Genomic DNA, 22,233 nt, shown 5'->3' with positions numbered 1-22,233 from the left:
CTTTGCCCAAATAAACGGCTGTAGGAGCTTACGTTTTTCTTACTCTCCCTGCACACACACTTATCACACACTTAGCAAGGGCAGAGAGAATGCATTGAAATACGCAGCAAAGAACCAACCCAGTGTCCCCTCCACTTACAGATAAGTTCCTGTTGACAAGGTAGCCCAGGTGCCCGGGCGTGTCTGTGTTCCGGATATCCACGTCGTGGGGTGACACATAAAGCTTTGAGTCATTTAGGTCAAAGAACTCGACTTCTGTGAGACCCACCCACAGTGGGTTGCCCCAGTTGGACAGGATTTCCATGGTCACGTAGACAGCATCTTTGATCTCTTCCGGTCTCGTTCTCCGTTTGTCCTTAAAGAAGGGAAAAATAACAGCAAAGGATTAAAACGTGACAGGCTTAAATCCAGCTCTACTACTGCTGCTGGCCTTCGGCAAGTCCTTTAACCTTCAGAGTCTCTGTTTCTTCATCTGTACAATGGGGATATAAATAGTACCCACTATCTGTGGTTATTATAAAGATTAAATGAGCCCACATTGTAAAGCATTTAAAATATAGTTGCTATGTAACCTGGCATTTAGTAAGTATTCTGTTTGAGAGTTTGCAAATAAATAAAAATGTTTAAAAAACATCGGATTTTGCTGGGTGTGGTGACTCACGCCTGTAATCCCAGCACTTTGGAAGGCCGAAGCAGGAGGATTTCTTGAGGCCAGGAGTTCAAGACCAGCCCAGGCAACAGAGCCAGACCTCATCTCTACAAAGAAATTTAAAAATTAGCCAAGTGTGGTGGCATGCACTTGTAGTCCCAGCTACTTGGGAGGCTGAGGCAGAAGGATAGGTTCAGCCCAGGAGTTCGAGGCTATAGTGAGCTGTGATGATGCCACTGCATCTAGCCTGAGCAACAAAGTAAGACCCTGTCTCAGAAAGAAAAAAAAAAAAGAAAAGAAAAAGCATCAGATTCTACCTGAACATGCACATCTCTCCATCACTATGCAGTGTTCAGGTCCCAGCTGCCTGACATGTCACGACATCTGCTGACTTGGGTAAGTGATATGGGCTGAACTGCGTCTCTTCCAAATTCATCTGATGAAGCTCTAACCCCCAGTACCTCAGAATGCGACTGTATTTGGAGATAGGGCTTGTAAAGAGGTGATTAAATGAAAAGTAGGCTGTTAGGGTGGACTCTAATCCAACCTGATTGGTGTCCTTATAAAAAGAGGAAATCTGGACACACAGGGACACCCTAGGGATGGGTGCACACAGAAAAAGACCATGTGACGACATAGCAACAAGGCAGCCATCTCTAAGGAGAAAGGCCTCAGAAGAAACCAAAGCTGCCAACACCTTGACCTTGGGCTTCCAGCCTCCAGAATTGTGAGAAAATAAATCTCTGCTGTTTAAGCTACCCAGTCTGTGGCATTTTGTTACGGCAGCCCAAGCAGACTAATACAGTAGGTAACGAGGCCCCATTGCCTTGGACAAGTCACTTTACGTCCCTGAGCCTGGTCAGGGAAGATGAGATGACACCATCTCTGTGATAATTCTGCCAAGGACATTGAGCAAGACACCAACACCCAAGAAGGTCCTATGATGAGCCCTGGCCCTGCGTGTACTCTGCAAGTGTCCGTTTCTTTCTGTGTCTCTCCTTCATTGATTTTAACGCCGGCCTCCTTCCCGGGTAGGCTGTTTGCTCTGACAGTCTGCGTGAACGCCATCAGTAAACGGCCACCCTTCGCAATGGCTTCCCGAGGCCCTCCGGGGCCCACTGCAGCACCGGTCGCCACGGATCAGTCACTCGTAAAATGGTGCATTCCCTCCCCGCACATGCCCTCTGTTAATTAGCACCGCTAATCTGCAATGGCTCTGTGAGCAGGGAGCCGAGCAAATGAACAGCAACTGTTCCCCACTTATTTTTTTAATTAATAGCCAGCGAGACGTGCTATCGCTCTCAGCGTGTGTTTGGACGAGGCTTGATGGCCACGTGGTGGGAATGGGGATGGGGAGGAGGGAGGGAGGTCAGCTCCCAGCTCCCGGCAGAAACACAGGGCCTGTTTTGATTAGCGCAGCCCTCGAAACCCACGGCTCCCTCCTTCTCTCCTCCCCATCCTGGGGTCCTGGCCAAGCCCTCCGCTGCCCTGGGCTTGGGTCCCAGGCTTGCAGGATGGTGATAAAAAACTGGCCTGGCCGACGCGGAGGGGACTGGGAGGTTTATGAGCTTTGTGCTTGTGAGGAGCAGTCCAGGGCCAGGTGAGCCGTGGGTCCTGGGGCGTGAAGAAGTGGCACTGCTCACGGGGTTTGTTGGCGGGAGGGAAGAGGGCCAGATGGGAGGCAGGCTGCTTCTCGGAGGAGCTGCTGGATCTCCTACCTGGTGCAATTGGAAATGTGTGAATTCCTGAGCTGAGTTTCTAAATGAAGGAGCTGAAGGATCTATTAACTAAGAAATGTCACAACTTGTCAATGCCCTAACTCGATGGCGACTCCTGCTCTCGGTATTGCCTGGTTTAGGATTCCCGTCGTGGGTGTGAGGGGGGCACTGGCTGGGAAGTTCCTGGTTCCTGGCATTCATTAACCCCCTCTCTCACCAAGACAGCTGATTTTCCTTTGGGGAAGTCACCTCTTCTCTTTTCTCAGCCACGGGGTCGAAGGGGACTGACACTTTCCCACTCCAAGGAGGGGCCCGACTGGTCTAAGGAATCAGTGCATCCTGTCCCCTGGGGCACCAGGAGGGAGCAGCTCAGCGATGGGCACACACCCCAGCATGGGTCAGCGTGAGCATGCCAACCTCAGATTTACATGGGGACGACCACTCTTCTCTCTTGACAGTGGAGTCTGAGGGTGGGAGCTACCCAGCAATTTAGGGACCAGGAGAGGAGAGCAGAGCTGGGGCTCCAGGGGACAGCTGACACTGTGGAGACAGAGTGGAAAGACATGGTGTGAGCTGCTGGATCAAGCCCCACCTGGCCCCACCTGTGCGATTTTCAACAAGAGTCTGTCATTTTTCTTCTCTTTGTTGCGTAAGTCAATTTGCCCGGATTTTCTGTCTTCTGTAATATTAATATAAAGACACTTAATCCAAGCTCTTTTTAACATGGCTAAAGTCTCACCACACTTAGAACATTCACAGCTAAGAAAGCAATTATTCCACGTAGAGGGGGGCAAAGCTTTGATTTCTCCAGATGGCAAATCTTCAAATGATATACCCGTTTGTTCCTCTCTGCCACGTGCCAGGCATTGAGTCGCACGTCCTCACAGCCCTTCCCTGTTTCCCCCTCATTGTGGCCCAGCGGGTGTGGATTATTGAGCCTATTTGACAGCCAGGACCAGAGAGCTTAAGAGGCTTGTCTGAGGTCACAGGACCTCTAAATGATGGTGCCAGATTCAAAGCCGGAACTCTAGTCCAGGCCTGCCCAGAGCCCTGTCTGCCATCATATAGCTTTTACATGTGGCTTTGGGAGGATGTCACATTAAGTCCTCAATGGCCAACAGTAAGACTGGTGACCACTGTCCCAAACAGTTATAAGACAGGCTTGGGTAAAGATGGGCAAGAAGGATGTGCCGGAACACACTCCTTTTGACACAAAAGAAAAAAGAATCACCACTAATCCTACCACCCTGACCCCACCGTTTCCTTTTGTATTAATGGTTTATGTCCCAGTCCTGTGAACATGCTCACACGGACACATCTTCGTATGGTCGTCGCAATCATTCTGGACTCGATGAAGATTAACATCACCTTTTACAGTTAAGTTTATATCCTTAACATTTTCTACCTGCATAATCTTCATAATGAGAGCTTCCATCTTTTTATACTACTGCATGGTGCTGATATATCACACTTTGCTGATTAACTCCATTGTTAGGAGACATTTAGGTGTTTTAAAAAAATTTTTCCCTACTTGCAATAATTCTGCAACAGACATCTTTGTGCCTACAGTTTTTTTATTCCTTAGGATAAGGTAGTGGGATTGCCGGGCTGCAAGATAAGTCTTTCTAAGGCTCTTCGTAAGTGCAACCACTCTGCTTTACAAGAGCGTTTCACCTGTTTGTGTAGCTGCCTGCAGTGTACGGCTGCCACGACTTTATGGTAACCTTGCCAGCGTTAGAGGTTATCATCAAAAATAATTTACTATCTCAGATAGGGAATGGGACGTGGAAGTTGCTCTAATTTGCATCCCTTGATTGCCAGCAGTATTGGACATTTTCCTATGGGTTTACATGCTATTTATATTTCCTCTTGTGCGGACAGGCTTCTCTGTGTTGAAACTCCTGGCCCACATCTTTCTCTCTCTGCTTCTACTCTCCGCCACGTGTGTGTCTGTGTGCTGGGGAGGTGGGGAGAGGAAGGCACACAGGCAGAGAGATGCTAAGTTGACAGCGGTCACAGCAATCCCCACCGAATAGAAATGCTTGTTCCGTGGGGACCTTCCTGAATGCATTTGGACATCCCGGTAAGTCGAGGCCCTCACCTCTGGGTCCGGTACTTGGTCTTCAGTTGGTGAAACAACCCCACTGAGGTGGGCAGAGTCACTTTCGATGGCCTGGAGGACTTTCAGAAGCTTCTGCTGTTGTCTGAAATGAGATTTTGTTTCAGCAAAGAGGTAGTAACAAATGATGCACAAAACAGAACATTCTAGTCAAAGGCACCACACTGACTTTTCTACCTCCAGGAGAAGGAACAGTGTGAGAAGAAAGTTTGCACCCTGTGTACAGCTCAAAAGCACAGACAGGCAGGCCATCTTTCTCCGTTTATAAACAGCTGCACACTCGCGATGGAATCAGAGCCCAGCGGGAGAAAGACAGCCCGCTGACCAGCTCCCTAAGCTAAGAAATTGTTCAGAGTCAAGAGCAGGGGTCCACCCAACTGAGGCCTGCAGGTGAAATGCAGCCCGAGGCCTGCTTTTGTATGGCCTGTGAACTAAGGATGGTGGTTACATTTTTAAAGGGTTGTTAAAACAAACAACAACCCAAGAAACAAACAACATCCCCCACCCCCCGCCATTTTACTATTTTACAGAAATAGTTTGCAGACCCCGGGTTTGGAGATTTGCTCTGCTCCTCTTGTTTCTGGGGACATTCCAAACCCAGCACAGTTGCAAATTTGCAAATGCTCCCACATACTCAGTTTAAGGCTGAGTGCCCCAAGACCCTGAAGCACAAAGGATCTTGACGACGAAGAAAGAAGCATTTGGCACAGTGTGTGCTCCTGTAAATAAAACTGCATCAGATGGAAAATAGCCTCCTGGCCCAGCCCTTTCACAAGCAGGAGAAACTGCAAGTTCTTACGCCCGGCCACAAGGGTACACGGCCATGGCTTCCGTCTAGGGTGTGCAGACTCTTGGGGCACTGCCTTCAGCCTATTCAGTTTGCCTACAGGTCATAAGAAGGGGCTCCCTCTGGGTGGATGTAAACCTGGAGGGCACTCGGCTTGGCTGGCAAATTCCTCCTTTGTGCAGTGGAAAAGCCCCCACTCCCCTTCTGGGCTGATGCAGCTCCAAGTCGGGGCTTTGGCTTAGTGATAGCGTGCAGGCTAGATTTCGGCCCCCTCTAGCTTCTTAGCCAGGCACTTTGTGCAGTCCACAACATGCACCGCTGGGCACGGCAGCCCTGGGCTGGGAGTGTGTCTGTGTGCCAAGGCATGCCAGAAACTACAAGCTCAACCTGGCACATCTTTCCGAAGATCAATTTTGTCTGAAGACTAGAGGGAAGCCTTTATTTTGATAATAAAACTTGACAGTTCCAATAACTGATGCTACACGGTAATGGAACAGAATGCTGAGTTTGAACAAACTTTTAATAGAGAAAAGAAGCTTCAAAAGGATGCTGCTTTGGGCTACCTTTGCCCCCCAAGCCAGCTGAGGAACAAGTTCACCACCCTGTGCTGCATGGGGTTCTCCAATGGAAACCTGCGGGAGGCTGGAGTTTTATATAGGTTGGGAGTGAACTTAACAAGCCCAGGGCCATTTGCCTGAAGGAAATCAAGTCAATTTAATGCTTTAGGGCTGGAGGGGGCAGGGAGAGTACAGTCTAAAGCAGCAGTTTAGAAGGGTCTGGAATTACACAGGAAAAGCCGCACTGCTATGGGGCTTTTGGTTTGGACTCAGCCTTGGTAAGTACCTGCTTCCCACAAGGCCGATTCTGTCAATGGCTTGGTCGATGGCTTTGTCTCCCCCTGCTGCCCTGGACGGCTCCTGAGGGGTGGTCGCCGTGGCGATGGGAAGCAGCTGAGGATGGAAAAGCTTATTAAACAGATGTCGAGGCAATGCTCCTGGCCCAGGGCACAGCAGGGCCACGGTCAAGGGCACACACTTCTCAGACTGTTTCCCTTTGTGGGAAACAGGAACAGGAATGTGAGGGTGACCGAGTCTGCCTGTGGCCACTTAGATCTACAACCCGTCACACAAGCTCAGTTTCTGATCACGATCTGGGAGGTCCTAGGAAACAATCTGCTTCCGTGAGACACTGAGAAATGTCTCTCATCAAAACCTGCCTTTCACCATCTCAATTGAGCCCCTGTTCTGTTTGCTACAAAGTAACTAGACTCCAGGGAGAATTCCAATAACATCGTTAGATCTTTTCATTTTTTTAATCCTCTGAGCCTTTTCCCCTTCTTTTCTCATTTATCATCTAAACTAGAAATGTGCCCTGCTGCTTATCTGCAGAAGATTTGAGTTGTTGGAAGCTCTGCGGGTCAGGAATCAGGTCACCCAGAGATCTGGACCACGGCTCCTGAGTCTAAAGGAGTAGTTTTAAAGGGTCTGGAATAATGTAGGAGATAAAAAGAAAAACCTTCGTGCAGAAGAATCCTATGTCTGCACTGGCAGCCGAAGATGACCAGGAACTCGTAGGACAAGCAGGAACGATGCGAAAAGAAAACCTCTCTGGTGCTCTAAGGTGCTGTGTGCCCAGCCCCCTATCCCACTTGGGCACTCTGTCCCCTCCCTACTCCCCTCTCCCCACCACACAAAGGGCTTCTTCTTCCTCCTTGATAGGCTGGGCTCATTCCCACGACAAAGCTTTTTCCTGTTCCTTCCACCCGGAATGCTGTTCCCCGTTTTTGGCACCTTCCAAATAGTCAGGGCTCAGCCCAAATGGGACGTGCCTTCTGAGGGGCCTCCTGGACCACCCATCAGAGGAAGCCACCATCCCACACCTTGTCACTCTCTCACCCCTTAGCAGCTTTGACTGTCATCTCTCTCTGAAGTCACCCTGTTTATTGGTGGCTTTATTTGCGGTTGCCTGCAAGCTCCATGTGGCCAAGGGCTCATCTGTCTTAGCCATCTCTGTATTCTGAGCACAAAGCATAGGCCCGCGAAGAGTCTAGCAGAGACATTCCTGCCCGTTTTACTAATTCACAGCCTTATTTGCCAGGGCCATCTTTGCTGAGATACACCTAATTGACCTAGATAGAGACAGATATAATTTATTTATTCAAGGTACTAAGATCTGTTTTTGCCTTGTCTTGTCAGGAAATAGAAACATAACAAGGAATTTGAGTCAGCTGGCCTGGGTGAGTTCTGGCTTCAACTCAAGAGCTAGGCCAGGCCACTCCAGCCCTGGTGTCCCAATCTGTGAAATGGGCAGAAGGACAATGTGGTCAGGGCTCACAGTGAAGACCTGCTGGAAGGCCATCAGGGGCTGAGTGCATGGATGGGGCTTTGCCATTGGTCTCAGCCATGCACTGACCTCAGGGGTCTCTTCCTTCTCCTTCAGCAATCTGGTCCATGGTTTTACTGGTGGTCCCTCCGCATCCTGGAAAGACATAATCATATGATGTGAGATCAGAACAAAGCCATCCACTGTGTACTTCTCACGGACAGATGAGGGCATAGAAGGGGCAGGGACAGTCTCAAGATCTCCTAGACGTAAACATCAGGGGCAAAGACAGAGCTCCAGGAAAACAGACAATAGGTGCTGTTCAATGAACGCCCCAAAGAGCAGCCCTGAGATGAAGCCTGGGGAACAGGTAGCACTGCGGATGAGACCCTGGGCTCACAGGCAGGCAGACCTTGGCCACTTCCAAGGACGTGACTCAAGCAAGCCACCTTGCTTCTCTGGGTGCCACATCTACACAGCAAAGCAATAAAACCATCCCTGCCCATTTCAGGGTTACTATGAGCATTGTGAGGGACAAGCTAAGAAAAAGGGTTTCAACAGGGGAGTCAGACACCATGCTTCCAAGAAAGACATGTGTCCACAGCCTCCAGCTCCCCGAAGGCCCCTGCCCCGCCTCACCATTTCTCCTCCTGGTGGTTGTCAAAGCCGAAGGCAGCAGGCACAAGCTCAAACACCTGTATGCCCAGGGAAGTTTCAGGAACAAGTGAAACAGGCCAGGGGTAGACACAGGGAGCAGCAAGGACCGTGGGAGCTGAAGGGCTCATGCTCTCCAGGGAGGCCAAGCTTGTTGGTTACTCCATTCTCTCACTGACTCACCAGTTTGCAACCCTGGTCTAAGGTCTCCAGGGTTTGCAGGGAAATCAGCAAAGACTGGAGGCAGATTAGCACCCACCTGAGGCTTTCTGAAGTAAACAAAAGGCTAAAAGAAGGTGGAAGAAATGGGAACACTGGCAGGTCAGTGAGCGACTGAGGACAGTGGAAACGCAGAGGTGTCTGAGGTCAGCAATGCCCACTGCCCCTCTCCCTTCTCCCCACGTGCTCTTTTCAGCTGCGGCTCAGACACTGCCTGGGCCCTGAGCAGCCCAGCGTCCTCCTGGCTTCCTTCTCCTTGTCCCCTTGCCCACACGCACCTGCAGCTCGGCCTTCCTGCTCAGGATCGCACTCTGCAGGGCTGCGTTCTCCACCTGGATGGCTCGGAGCACGGCAGAGGCGTCTTCCTTTCGGTCCTCAGCCTCATGAACGGTTTTGCGGGTTGCAGAGAGGGGTCTCTCTCGCCGGCTTCCAGGTCCTGGGGGCAGAAATCAGGAAGATGCTCCTTTAGATTACGTGCTCAGAGTGGAGCTCAAAATCTATTACAGCAAACTGAGGAACATTCTATTAAAAAACTGGCCTGTACTCTCCAAAAATGTCAAGGTTGTGAAAGACAAAAAAAAGGCCTGGAGAACTGATTAAAAGCGAGTAGGCAGGCATGGCAACTGGATGCAGTGGTGGCCCTGGGACTGGGTCCTGGGTGGGGGAAAACTGCTGTAAAGATCATTGTGGCACTTGGGGAAATTTAAATACAGTCTGTGGCTTAGAGAATAGTATTAATGCTAAATATTCTGAATTTCTTAAGTGTACCATGGTACTGTAAAATAAATGCCCTTGTTTTTAGGAGATACATACTGCAGTGTTCAGAGGTACAGAGGAATGATGTCTGCAACTTAATCTCAAATAGTTAAAAAAATATTTTTATATACGCACACGGACACATATATGCCCTCTATCTATACTATTTATATAGTTTATAGACAAGAGGGCATACACATATATGTACATAAATATATATTTCTTTATATATAAATATACAATTTGTATCTAACTATACATATATATGGTGGGAAGGGAGAAAATATAAAGTAAAAAGCAATAGGGGCAAAATGTTAACAACTGGTGAATCTGAGCATTGGGGTGAAGGGTGGAACTGACATTGGTACTATCCTGGCAACTTTTCTTTAAGTTTAAAATTGTATCAAAATACAAAGTTACAAAAAAATTAACCCTCTAACAAAATATCTGTAAGGAATATTGGAAAATATCTGTAAGGAATAATAATAACAAGGTTATGGAGAGAGATGGGTATTTTGCAGTATTTTTGCTTCATTCTATTTTGTTTTTGCATGGGTAACAAGTATTGCCAAGTAATTACAGTCCAATTTAAGAAAAAAAGCATCGTGAAATTGCAGTTGATTCTGAAGGTTCCCATGAATGGAAAAGTGGTTTTATAAAATATAAAGTGCTATGCAAAAAGGACCAAGACTGGTTAAATAAAATAAAGTATGGTGCACCCACCCAATAGAGTGGCATGTAGCCGTAAAAAGAAAAGAATACTAAAATAACTACAGATAAAATTATATGAAGACTTGAATTTGCTTTGTAACAATCTGACGAACACATAGGGATACAGACAAAATGAAACTGGTCACACATTGATTATTGCCAGGGCCAGGTAATGGACACTTGGGGTCATTGTCACATCTCAGTTATTATGTTTGGATTTTTCCCATGTTAAGAAAAGTTCCATTAAAATATAGACTGTTCAAAATATTTCTGTTGAGATGATTAAAGAGGCTTGACCTACTAAATCTCATCTCTTGGGCAAATATTTATCTGTCCCAGGCCCTGTTCTTGGTACTGGGGACACAGCAGTGACCAGAGAGACCAAACCCCCTGCCCTCATGGTGAGAGACAGTAAGTAGAGAAAATATAAAATAAAAAAAATAGAGTGTTAGATGGTGGAAAACGACATGGAAAACCATGAAAAGCAGATGAGTGCAGGGCAGCAGGGTGGGACTTGCGGGGGATCAAGGAAGTGCACTCCAGGCACCAGAGCTAAGGTGGGAGGCGCGTGGTGTGTTCTGGAAGAGCCAGGTGCCCGTGGGGCAGGAGCGGAGCATTCTGGGGGTGTAGGCTGACAGGAGGCCTGAGAGGGGTGGGGTGGGCAGGTCGCTATGAGGCCCTTACCCTGAGTGAAACGGGAGCCACTGAAGGACTGAGAGCAGGGGAGGGCTGGATCTGACTTAGGTGCCGAGTGGAGGAGGCTCAGGGGAGGTGAGGGTGAGAGCACTGAGCCCAGTGAGGGGCTGTCCAGGTGACAGAAGGCAGCAGCGGAGGAGGGGATGCAGAGTGTGGTCAGACTCTGGATAACCACTGACGACAGAGCCAGCAGGATTTCCTGACAGTCCAGCGTGGGTGGGAGAGGCAGAGAGGAATTAAGGACGGCTCCAAGGGTTTGGTCCGAGGAAGTGGGAGATGGAGTTGCTTTCAACCGAGCTGGGGGAGGGTGTGGGAGGAGGGGGCTTGGAAGGGAAGAGTAGGGTCTCAGTGTGGGGCAAGTCGGGTTCACATGTGAGTCTGGCATCAGAGCAGAGCTCTTGAGTTGGCCTGTGCATGCCAGAGTGTGGAGTTTGAGTGGGCAGCCTGGGCTGGAGATGTGAATTTCACATAGGCGACTGGACTGGGTCATTTAACAGTAATATCAAAGACTGGTGTTCGTGTTGGCCTCTAACAAACTGACTGGGACTTTACAGGTATGACCTCTGGAGGGTTCTATATATACATGTGACCTTGTGCAAGGCCTGCTGAAAAACAGCATCCTTCCATCCTCATGACCTTAGCTGTTGATTGTTAAAGATCCCTGCAGGGCACTTGACTTTCCTGCTCTGCTCTTACTAGAACGTTGCATCTGAATGTTCAAATAGCAACATCAAGAATGGCATTGGCAGGAGAGGGCAGGGGACACACAGAAGCTCTGCTGGGCTGGCTTCCAGGATAGCCAGGCACGGGGCTGCTGGATGGTGGGTTTTTATGGGAACGCTAAGCTAAAATGCCAGGCACCCAGGAAAGGGGCTGAGAATGCAAACAGCCCAGGGACCAGAGCAGGCACCCTGAGTGACGCTGAATGCCAGGGGCTGAGTGCCACTGAATAAGGAGACACCTCCCAGCTCTAGCCAATTCTTACCATACAGGACTGTGTTCCTAGTGTTCTCAAATGCTTTTCTTTTCTTTTTTTCCCAAGGAAAGCTAGAATCTGAAATTTATGTGAAATCCCCTTAATTTTATTTGTTCTTGACTTATTCCAATTTTTAAGAACTGCTGTGAGGGCCAACAGAACCTTGGGGTTGCTCTAATACAGGCCACGCCATGGCCAAGCTGCTGTCCCAGAAGGTCAAGCGCACCCAAAGGAACCTTCGTGGTACCTATGCATGGCTGGCCTTGGGCGATAAACATAAAGTGGGTCACTTCCTGACTTTGATGTACTGTCTCTTGTCATCATCTCCAGTGCTGCTCCAGGGGACAGAAAAGTAAGGAGCTGCTGGAAATGTGGCCCCGGGATTCTGCTCACCCCCTCGAGGCTGCTGTGCCTTTCCTCGTTTGCCTTTCTCATCAGTTCCTTGGCCTGCTCTGCAACTGGAGGGATGAGAAGGTCAAACAAACAGGGGCAGAGAATACGAGGCTTAGAAGGAGTTCTGCTCAGCAAGCTATGGTGGGATTCTCATTGCGATGGAAACATGGGTGGGTAAAAGGGTGGGGAGGACCACAGGGATTTTCCTCACTCCTGGCAAAAAGGATCAGGTCCCTGAAGTAGCTGCGAGGATAGGACAAGAAGTGCTGGAAGCTGAAGGATGGGGTCTTGAGCTACATCCTGGAGCTGGAGTCGAAACTCCCTGAAGTGCAGACACATCCTGGCCCCCGACGTAGAAATGCATTATGGGCAAGGCCAAAGGCACTGCCTTACGTAGGCCTGCGACCTGCACAGCACTGGGCGAGCTGCTGCTCTGGGTGCAGAGGTGGACGGAACAGGCACAACTCTGCCCTCCCAGACCTCGCAGTCGCACAGCACAACCAGACAAAGACAGGCATGTGCACAGGGTAGAAACATGACGGGAGGGGATACAGCTGGCACTGGAAAGGCACAGTCCAGGAAGAGGACCTCTGAGCGGAAGCCCGAAGGCAGTGAGCCCTGTGAATACCCAAATGTGGCGGCTGTTGCAGGCTAAGGGAATAGCAGGTGCCAAGGCCCCGAAGTGGGCAGAGCTCGGCACGCCGAGGAATGGCAAGGCAGGTGGAGAGGTTGGGAGCTCTGTTCTCGTGGGTTTGAGGCCACAAAGCCCTACGGGCCTCAGCTACTTCATGAGGTCACACCCGTCTTATTTACCATCATATCCCTGGCACCTGGCATTATAACTTTTTTCAAATGAATGGAGGAAAAATGACTTCAATCCCAAACCTTGTAAATCTCAGTATTTGTGACTCTCACGAAAGCGTATGGTTTTCTCCATCATCTGCAGTAAATCACAGCTGAAAAACTCAAACCTCCTTCAGACCCTATAGACAATTCTATACATAAAGGGCAAACATGCAAGCACCCTGACATTTGGGGTGCAAACGCCAGTGTTGGTGGAGGGCTCGGGCAGCGCCAGGACAAGCAGAACCTGAAATTCATGAACTCCTTTCCATTTCCCGCACAAAGCACGTACAAAATCTGTCTGAAAAGAGCCGTGTGTCGACCCTTATTTTTTTACTGCCAATACATGGGCAAGAGGCTCTCCCTCCTGGGCCTCACTGGTCTGAGGCTGGGGTACAACAGCGCACCCCCCGATATACTAGGAAGCCTGCTATCATGGCCTGTGAGCCGTGAGGCGCACTGTCCTCGGCCGCTGCAGCCCTGTGCTCGCTGCTGCTTCCTGGAAAAGGATATTCATGAAGGCATTTTCTTCCAGGAGGGACCAGTTTTATCTGCACAAACCCTTTTGCCCTGAGCGTCTTTCATTAGTGAGGGAATGCTCTTCTAGCAACGTGATCACCAGGCACTTTGAGTCATATTATGCTAAGAAGATGCTTTTAAAAATTCAATCACCCTTTCTCCAAGTGAAGGTCAGCTCTGCAGCTCCACTACCAGAGCTTGCCCTGCCGGAGCTTCCCAGCACCGCCCGCACACGGTGCCCAAGTCCTTCCAGATCACATCCCTGCGGCGCATTCCCTCACGCCATGCGAGGTGACCACCTTTTAACTCTTTTTGATGCTCCCATTGCTCACTTGGGCGAATGCTGGCCTGAACCAGCAGGAGGTGGATTTATTCTCATCACAGACCTAGAGAACGGTGGATTTATTCACACAGTAAATCTGTGCCACCAGCAAAAGCCAAATTGCACATTTTAATTTATCCCAAGCTGCTCTTTTCTGGTTGAGAACCATCCCTCTTCTGAGAACTTCACTTTCTTTTTGTTTCACCAGCGCTTGGCTTTCTCTTCTCTTACAGAGAAAGAAAAGGCGTATCAATTCGGGAGATTTACCATGACTGCAACACATGTCACAAAGAAGATGTGAGGCCATGAGACTGTTGGTTGGCTCACCAGCCGGTGACTTGCTCCCACCCGCCAGCTGTGACTCAAAAAGCTCAAATTCGGAATCTCTGCAAAATTACCCCTTACTACATGCAGGGGCCTTGGAGGTCACCTGGGAATCCACTGAAATGGCAAATATTAAATCTGAGAACAACAAGGGTCTATTATAGCAATCAGAAACCAGCAGCCCACAGACATAACCTGCCCACAGATATGTGTTGTGTAACTTTCACTTTTTTAGAAAAATTGGACATGGATGCCAAGCTTTAAAAAAAAAAAAGAGGAAATCCACCTGAAAATTGGGATTCCTGGCATCTCTTGAAAAGTACACCATCTGGCAACCCTGGACCAGCATTTGTAGTACGTGGCAACCACTGGCCGGAGCTGGGTGGTGGCACCCCCTTCGGATGGGGGCAGAAGTACTCCACTGTTCCCAGTGTACCCCATTCATTCCCTGCTGTCCTATGCCTGGTAGGCCTGGAAACTGTACACCATGTTGTATGGCAAAAGGTCCAGGGCAGACTTAGCCCTGTTTTCTCTTGAGAGGTCCATCCTCATCTCGAAAATCCAAGGGGCAGGTGGAGAAGGGGGGGGTGCACCCTGGAACAACGATCTACACCCGAGCACTCCGAAGCCTCCATGCATTTCAAGTTGCCTCAGCACCATGAGGCCACCTGCTTCCTAGGGTGCAAGAGATTGCAACAAATGGCCACAAATTCCTCCCACTCCTGTACGGGGACCACTTTGCAATGTGATTTTTGCAGCATTTCCCATCAGGAGGTGAAGTCTATTTCTCTAGTGGGGCTTGGCCTGGTGATGCTCTTGGCTAACGGGAGGTTAGCGATTATGATCAAGCAGTCTTAAAAAAGCATGCACATGCTGGGGCTTGTTCTCTCTTGCTGCCCCGAGACCACAAGTGCTGGATAATAAGACCACACACAGCCAGGATGAGCTGTCCCAGTCAAGGTCCTCAGGACAAATTAACCTGCCAGACATGCGAGTGAGGCTGTCCTAGAGTCCTAGACCATCTGGCTCAGCCACCTGCTAGCTCACTACAGAACTGCCCAGTCCACCTACGGACTCGATAATAAGAGGGCTGCTGTTTTAAGCCACATTTTGGGGTGGATTGTTAGGCGAAAATCACCAGCTGACATCCCTGGCTTGTCAACGCCTGTGTTCTTCTCACCTCTAAAGCTTCTTTTGGGGCCTCTCCATGGCAGGAGCTGTCTGTGACCCTAACACTCATGCTTCTGTGGCCATCTCTCCTCGAGCCCAGGACTGCATGTGATTTCCAAGGAAGGCCATCAAGGGCCCCAGACTAAATGACTTCTACTCTTTCCTCTCGGATGTTACAGTCTGTCACTCCACATCCTGCTTCTGAAGAATCTGTAGCAAAATGTTCTGTGTGTTTGATTTTTATAGGAAATGAACAGCAGCTTTTGGTCTTTCTGGAACCATGATCTTCACAGCACCCATGGTTTCCTTTGGGGAACCATCCTGCCTCACTCTGCTTAGTCTGTTGGGTGGATATAACCCCACCCCTGACCCAGCCTGGCCCATGAGGGAACTACCTCTCCCTGACCTTGGAGAATGGAGACTGACTGGCTCAGAAAAGAGCTGGTTCTTGGACTCACACGGGAACTAGAAAAGGAATGGTCTCTTTTGCCTGGGGTTGCAAAGCAGGTAGAAGGGGGCCTGGAGCCACTGGGGGCCATCTCTGGGCCACAAAGGCAATGCCTGCCTGACAGTGACTAGAGATGTGATTCTCAAAGTGTGGTCTCTGGACCAGTAACATCACCTGGGAACTTGCTAGGAATTAAAATAAGCACCACATGTACTCACCAGCAAATTGGTTTCCCTGATCATCACCTAAATGCACATTTGGGAATAACACCAATTGGGTATCGGACAGAGGTGGGGGGTTGGGGGAGGGGATGGATGTATACCTACATGATGAGTGCGATGTGCACTGTCTGGGGAATGGACACACTTGAAGCTCAGACTCGGGGGGATGGGGGGGCATGGGCAATATATATAACCTGAACTTTTGTACCCCCATAATAAGCTGAAATTTAAAAAAAAAAACTTATGTTCCACCCCAGACCCACTGAATCCAAACCCCTGGAGCTGGGTTCCAACAATCTGTGTTTTACTTGGCTTTGCAAGTAATTCTAAGGCATGTCCAAGTTTGAGAACTTGGACTAGAGGAAAGCAGAGCTAAGTGTTGAAAGAGCTTCCCGTGATAGCATCTGAGCACCAGGATCCTACCATGCCTGAGACCAAATCTACAATCCTGGAATTTTCAGGTCTGTGAGTGACACGTTTTCCTTTGTTGTTTAAGCCGGTTTGGATTTCTGTCACTTGCTGTTAATGGACACTGACTAATGTGAGGCTCTGCATTTCAGCAAAATGCCTTTCTGTTGCAGGGTTTCCTGGCAGGAACGCTAACTACAGGGCTGTCAGGGTTCTCTAATTCACTCATGTTGAGGGGTGTTACTTTATTTCCGTGGTTGGCAGCTTGTCTGGGGAAAGTGGTTCAGATATATCACCTCCCTAGAGCACTCTGACAACTTGGACAGTAAACTTTCTGCATTAAAGACTAATGTTCTTTCACCCTCAAGAAGACAACAGTCTCTTGAAGGAGTCTATAGTCTCTGAAAGGAGATCACATTAGTTTTTCGGAAACATTATGGACAGAGGCTGGGGTAATACAGGATATGAGGCCCTTTCATTAGAATTAGGGACAATTACAGTGATAGAGAAGAATGAAGCTACCGTGGAGTTGCATCATACGCACATTTAATTGACACAAATTCAATTTTATGGGTTTAGTCCAAGAAAAAAGGGCAGGGGGAGAAATACCTCCTTAAAGAGTGCAGGCAATAGGTTACACATCTGGAATGGCAGACTAGCTCATTTGGACCAAACCTTCCCTGGAACACAACTAGAAAACCTGGACCAAATATTATAAAATCTGCTTGAAAAAAAAAATCTTTTTGAAGGCAGACAGGGTAAAAGAGGGCTATGAAGAATTACAGGACCAATAGCAGACAGGAGAGAGAAAACCAGAGAGGTGAAGCCAACATCTCGAGGCCTTTCCTCTCAACATGCTACTGATTCTGAAGAGGCTGCCACAGGCTGGGAAGCTGAGCAGAGCTGTGCAGACTCAGGGGGTACAGTCTGAGAGTGGGGGTGACCTGGAAGTAGCCAGGAGTAAAGGGCACAGAAAGGTTAACAATATGGGCAAATCCAAATTACTACTGACTGTATAAAATAATAATAATTAATAATAACAGTGTCTCGTGGGGTTTGGAACCTAGAGAGAATTAAAATGCATGGCCCCACTATTTAAGTTGGGAGGGGAGTAAATGGAATTACAGAGCTGTAAGGTACTTCCACTGAATGAGAAGTGGTAAACTTGCTAATTTCAAGTAAACTCTAATAAGTCAAGAATGCATGTTGTAATCTCTCGTAATGACTAGAAAAATAATAAAAGGATGTATAACTAACAAGCTAATGGAGAGGAAAAAAAGAGGAACAATACGGAGCAATCAGTTCAAAAGAAGGCAAGAAAGGAGAGAAAGAGGAACATAAAACAAGCTGAACAAATAAAAAGCACACAATAAGATAGTGGATTTAAACTCAAATATATCAGCCATTACATTAAACGTAAATGAACTAAATGTTCCCATTAAAACACACAGATTGTTAGAGGATAAAAATAAAAACCAATTACATGCTGTGTACAAGAAACAAACCTTAATTTAAAGACACAGAAAGTTTGAGAGTAAAAGGATGAAAAAAGATACACCATATAAATACTAACCAAAAGAAATCTGAAGTATCTCTGTATCAAAGTAGACTTTAAGGCAAAAAGCATTATTAGAGCAAAACAGAGATAATACATAATGATAAAAGGTTCAATTCACTAAGAAGATATAAAAAGTCTAATTTTTTGTGTATCAAAAAAGACAGCCCTCCCAATACGAAGTAAAGCACGTGAGCAGCCCACCCTCCAGATTTTGCCTGGAGCAGGGTGAGCTGGTTTGTGATTCCACTGTCCACGCAGGAAGTCTCGGGTTCCATGAGCCTCTGGTGGTATGAACATTCTGGTGCCCTCAGCATGATGCCAGTGTTTAAAAGCACACATTTCCCCCAAAACCCAGGCCCTACGCAAGGCCAACTGCTTCATTTGGGGCTCAGCCAAGAAGCTGTGATTTTTCCCACAGTTGACTCTCTCGGGCTTGCTGAGAGATGAGATGTATATTATATATTCAATCTATATTAAGCCATATATGCTGCACTTAATCACCAATAAGAGGGATTTCTAAGGGTAGCTTTGGCCTCCTGCACTTTTTGCTGCCTTTAGAGCCCAATACTGGGGGAGACGTGGCTCTTCTGTAACCCCCTTTCAGTGTGAGGGTAGCAGCAGTGCTGGGGTTTTCAACTTTCCTCTTAGCCACAGAACTCTGTCTTCAAATGTGACTTAGGTAGGAATGAAGTATATTTACTAGTTAAAGCCTGAGCTCCAAACCTATTTAAAATAAAGATTCTACTACCTCAAACAGTTTCTTCTTAAAGAATGGGGCTGGGTGTGGTGGCTCATGCCTGTAATCCTAGCTCCCTGGGAGGCCGAGGTGGGAGGATTGCTTGAGCTCAGGAGTTGGAGACCAGCCTGAGCAAGAGCAAGACCCTATCTCTACCAAAAATAGAAAAAAATTAGCCAGGTGTGGTGGTGTGCACTTGTATTCCCAGCTACTCGGGAGGCTGAGGCAGGAGGATCGCCTGAGCCCAGGAGTTTGAGGTTGCTGTGAACTAAGTGGATGCCACGGTGCTCTAGCCCAGGTGACACAGCCAGCCTCTGCTCAAAAAAAAAAAAGAAAGAAAAAAGAAAAAGAGTATGGATGGGACAAATTGCTCTAAGAACCAAATACCAGAACAGCTGGTTATCTGACTTTTATCAGATGGACCCAGTGACACCTATCTGTATGTGAATGCATGCTTCTTTGCCTTGGTGGCCAGGAACCTCACAGTCACAGCTGTGACTACATTAAGCATTCATTTGCTCACCTCCTGGTTTTATCTTCTTTTCCTACACTTGTTTTCTCTTCACCCCTCATTTCCTCACGTTTTTTTACAGTCTTGTACTATACACCGTGTGTCATTTGTTAGACCACGTCACAACTCTTTGGAAAAAGGTAGATTATAGATTAATTAATTAAGCCCTATTTCTCAAAATACTGTCCATGAAGGTATGTGTTCTGGGTTCAATTGTGTCCCGAGGGGGTGCTGGGCATCACACGGCAAGGGGGCTGTGCTAGGTCAGGTGTCTCTTCCTCTTCTTACAAAGTCACTGGTCCCACTCCATGATAGCCCATTAATCCACGAATGAATTAACCCATGCACAAGGGCAGAGCCTGCATGACCTAATCACCTCTTTAAGGCCCCACCTCTCAATCCTGCCACAGTAGGGATTAAATTTCAACATGAGTTTGGGAGGGGACAAATATTTAAATGATAGCACCTAGCCACATGACAAGCCAGGGTCCTCGATCACTGCAGGCTCCCCAGTACCCCGGTTCTCACCCTCGGTTGTTTAGGATAAAAAGTCACAACAAGTCTTTTACCTATAACTGACTCCTTAACAAGCCCAATTACTGTCCAAATCCATCCACTGGTAACACTCAGAGACTGAGCCACCATCCTCTCCACCCTGAACGACCTGGCCTCTTCCCTGGTCACCTCGTATCCACCCTGGCTCCATGTGGCAGCCAGAGGGATCTTTTTGAAATGTCAACCAAGTCATGGCAGCCCCTGCTACAAACCCTCAGCTGCCACATTCCAGCTGTGTGAATCGCCCGCTTTAAGCCTCAGAGAACCTATCTCCAAGGCAGTTATGAGGATTATGTGAGAAGATAGAAGTAAACGCTTATAATGGTGGCTGGCTCACAGTAAGTGCTCAATAAATATAATCTCTCATTAAAAGAGAGAGTCTTTCACCATAAGCTCTTTTGTACCTTCAGAATCTTATCCTATTTGCATGTATTATTATCCATATAAAGTAAGAAAATTAATTTAAAAATAAAACAAAAGAAATTTTCAAGTATAAGCATGCCTTGGTTGTAGAATCAGAAAGCAGCTGTGATGGTTAATTTTATGTATCCACTTGACTGGGCCACAGGGAGCCCAGATATTTGGTCAAGCATCATTCCGAGTGTTTCTAAAAGGGCATTTCTAGATGAGATTAACATATTAATCAGCTGAGTACAGCAAATTGCCCTCCACAACGTGAGTGGGCCTCACCCAATCAGTCGAAGACCAGCTCTCTAGGGGCTGGGCATGGTAGCTCACACCTGCAATCCTAGCACTCTGGGAGGCAGAGGCAGGAAGATTGCTTGAGCTCAGGAGTTCAAGACCAGCCTGAGCAAAAGTGAGACCCCATCTCTACTAAAATTAGAAAAATTAGCCAGGCACAGTGGCATGCACCTGTAGTCCTAGCTACTCAGGAGGCTGAGGCAGGAGGATCGCTTGAGCCCAGGAGTGTGAGGTTGCAGTGAGCCACGATGACGCCACTACACTCTAGCCTGGGCAACAGAGCAAGACACTATCTCAAAAAAAAAAAAAAAAAAAAAAAAAAAAAGACAGACTCTCCCCCAAGTAAGAGAGACTTCTCCAGCAGACTGCCTTTGAACGTCATCTGCACATGGGCTCTTCCTCCCTGACAGCCTTCGCACTGGAGTATCAGCTCTGCCTGGGTCTCCAGCTGCTGAACACCCTGGAGATCGGACCTGCCAGCCTCTGTAATTGCATGAGCCAATTCCTTCTAATAATCTCTTTCTCTTTATGTATACATTTCCTCTCGGTTCTGTTTCTCCGGAGAACCCTAATACATTTGCTAAAGGTCAGCTCAGCCCTTTGCGGGCAAGGGTAATGGAGCGAAGCCTCCCATCACAGCACCCCCTGAGAATGGCCCAGCCCTGTTCCCCTGCTGCCCTGCTCCAGGGCCCCCCGAATTCTTACTGGAGCAAGTCCTCTCTTGGTCTGGAAACACAGCCGGGGGCTGGGGATTCAGGTTTGACTCGGGTTTGCTGGGAATGAAGACCTCAGCGTTGTCCTTCCGCTTTGCCGACAAATTCCTTTCTCTTTTATTACCTGTAGGAAATCAATTGTTTATCTGTCGGACACTGAGCGCAAGCAGCGTTGGGCATTCTGTTCAGGCATTTGTTTATTATCCCTTCACTTATTCATTCAAGAAATATTTATGCAACTACTCCACATCCCTGCTAGTTTGGGATTAGAGATGTGAACAATGCCGACAGCAAAACAAGTTTGCTGAGACACTCTGTGCCCAGAGCCACATTTTGGTAAATAAATGAAATATTCCAGGACACCCACAGGTTTTCAAGTTTTAACATTTCTGAATGTCGACAAGTGTCACAATCAATGGGGTGTTGGGGTTAACTGGCAGGCCACATCAGGTAGTGGTGCAACCAAGGCCACCTGGGAGTCTAGGGAGCGCAGTAAAACACATTCACTGCCCTTAAGATGCTCCCGACCAAGCTGCGATTCTAGATGCTAGGTGGGTAAATGTTTTTAAAGCAGTTATATATCTTAATGTGTAAGGAAAAAATATGTAGCCGGCATGTCAAACCCTTGGTTTCAAAAATATTACTGCTTAGAACAAACCTACAGTTATAAAAGAAAGAAAAAGGGAGAAAAGGAGGGAGTGAGGGAAGGAAGGAAGGGAGGGAGGAAGGAAGGAAGTTAGGAAGGTAGGTGACTGATTTACCTAAGTTGAAAAATAGTACAGGGGGGTTGTGATTATGGCAAAAAACTGTGAAGAAGGTTTACAAATGGGTCAAGTTTGGGGACAGTGGCTCCAGGGCTTTGAGCCAGCAGAGGTCCCCGAGCACCAGAAGGACTCACTGGAGCCTTTTGAGCTTATGGCTCCCTGCACCTGGATGGCTGTGCCCATGGCTGGGTCCTGCTGTCATTCCTGTCCCAGCTTCAACACCTCCTCCCCTGAGGCTTCCCTCACCGCTCTAGATACAGTGGCCCCCACTCCCACAGCCCCAGCATCCTGTTTTAGCATCTTCACAGCCTTTAAGACTGTCGGGTACCAGTCTTTCCTCTTCCCTGAATTCCTAAACTCACCCATGAACCAGCTGTCCCTTTGCCAGTTAGTGGAAAAATAGCTTCTGCCTTCGTCCGTGCCGGGCACTCGCCCTGTA

The 22,233-nt window shown here is 48.1% G+C and overlaps 1 protein-coding gene across 8 annotated transcripts in view; it reads right to left on the bottom strand.

Annotated features, from left to right (window-relative positions):
• The window catches only part of LOC123632509 (katanin interacting protein), a 167,964-nt gene that overhangs the window by 53,846 nt on the left and 91,885 nt on the right, over positions 1-22,233 (bottom strand). For 7 of the 8 annotated variants that reach the window (XM_045542850.1, XM_045542851.1, XM_045542845.1 and 4 more), the window contains 6 exons: positions 21,023-21,154; positions 8,747-8,904; positions 7,686-7,751; positions 6,117-6,223; positions 4,469-4,571; positions 140-355 (listed from right to left, as the gene is read on the bottom strand). In XM_045542850.1, the coding sequence (XP_045398806.1) occupies positions 140-355; positions 4,469-4,571; positions 6,117-6,223; positions 7,686-7,751; positions 8,747-8,904; positions 21,023-21,154 (782 nt within the window). The remainder of the gene's footprint in view (positions 1-139; positions 356-4,468; positions 4,572-6,116; positions 6,224-7,685; positions 7,752-8,746; positions 8,905-21,022; positions 21,155-22,233) is intronic. The other variant, XM_045542849.1, reaches the window with a different exon arrangement.

The sequence above is a fragment of the Lemur catta genome, chromosome 2 (assembly GCF_020740605.2).
Source record: "Lemur catta isolate mLemCat1 chromosome 2, mLemCat1.pri, whole genome shotgun sequence".
In the NCBI taxonomy this organism is placed as follows: Eukaryota; Metazoa; Chordata; class Mammalia; order Primates; family Lemuridae; genus Lemur; species Lemur catta.
The sequence above is the reverse complement of the archived record's forward strand: the minus strand, read 5'-3'. Positions and strand labels throughout refer to the sequence as shown.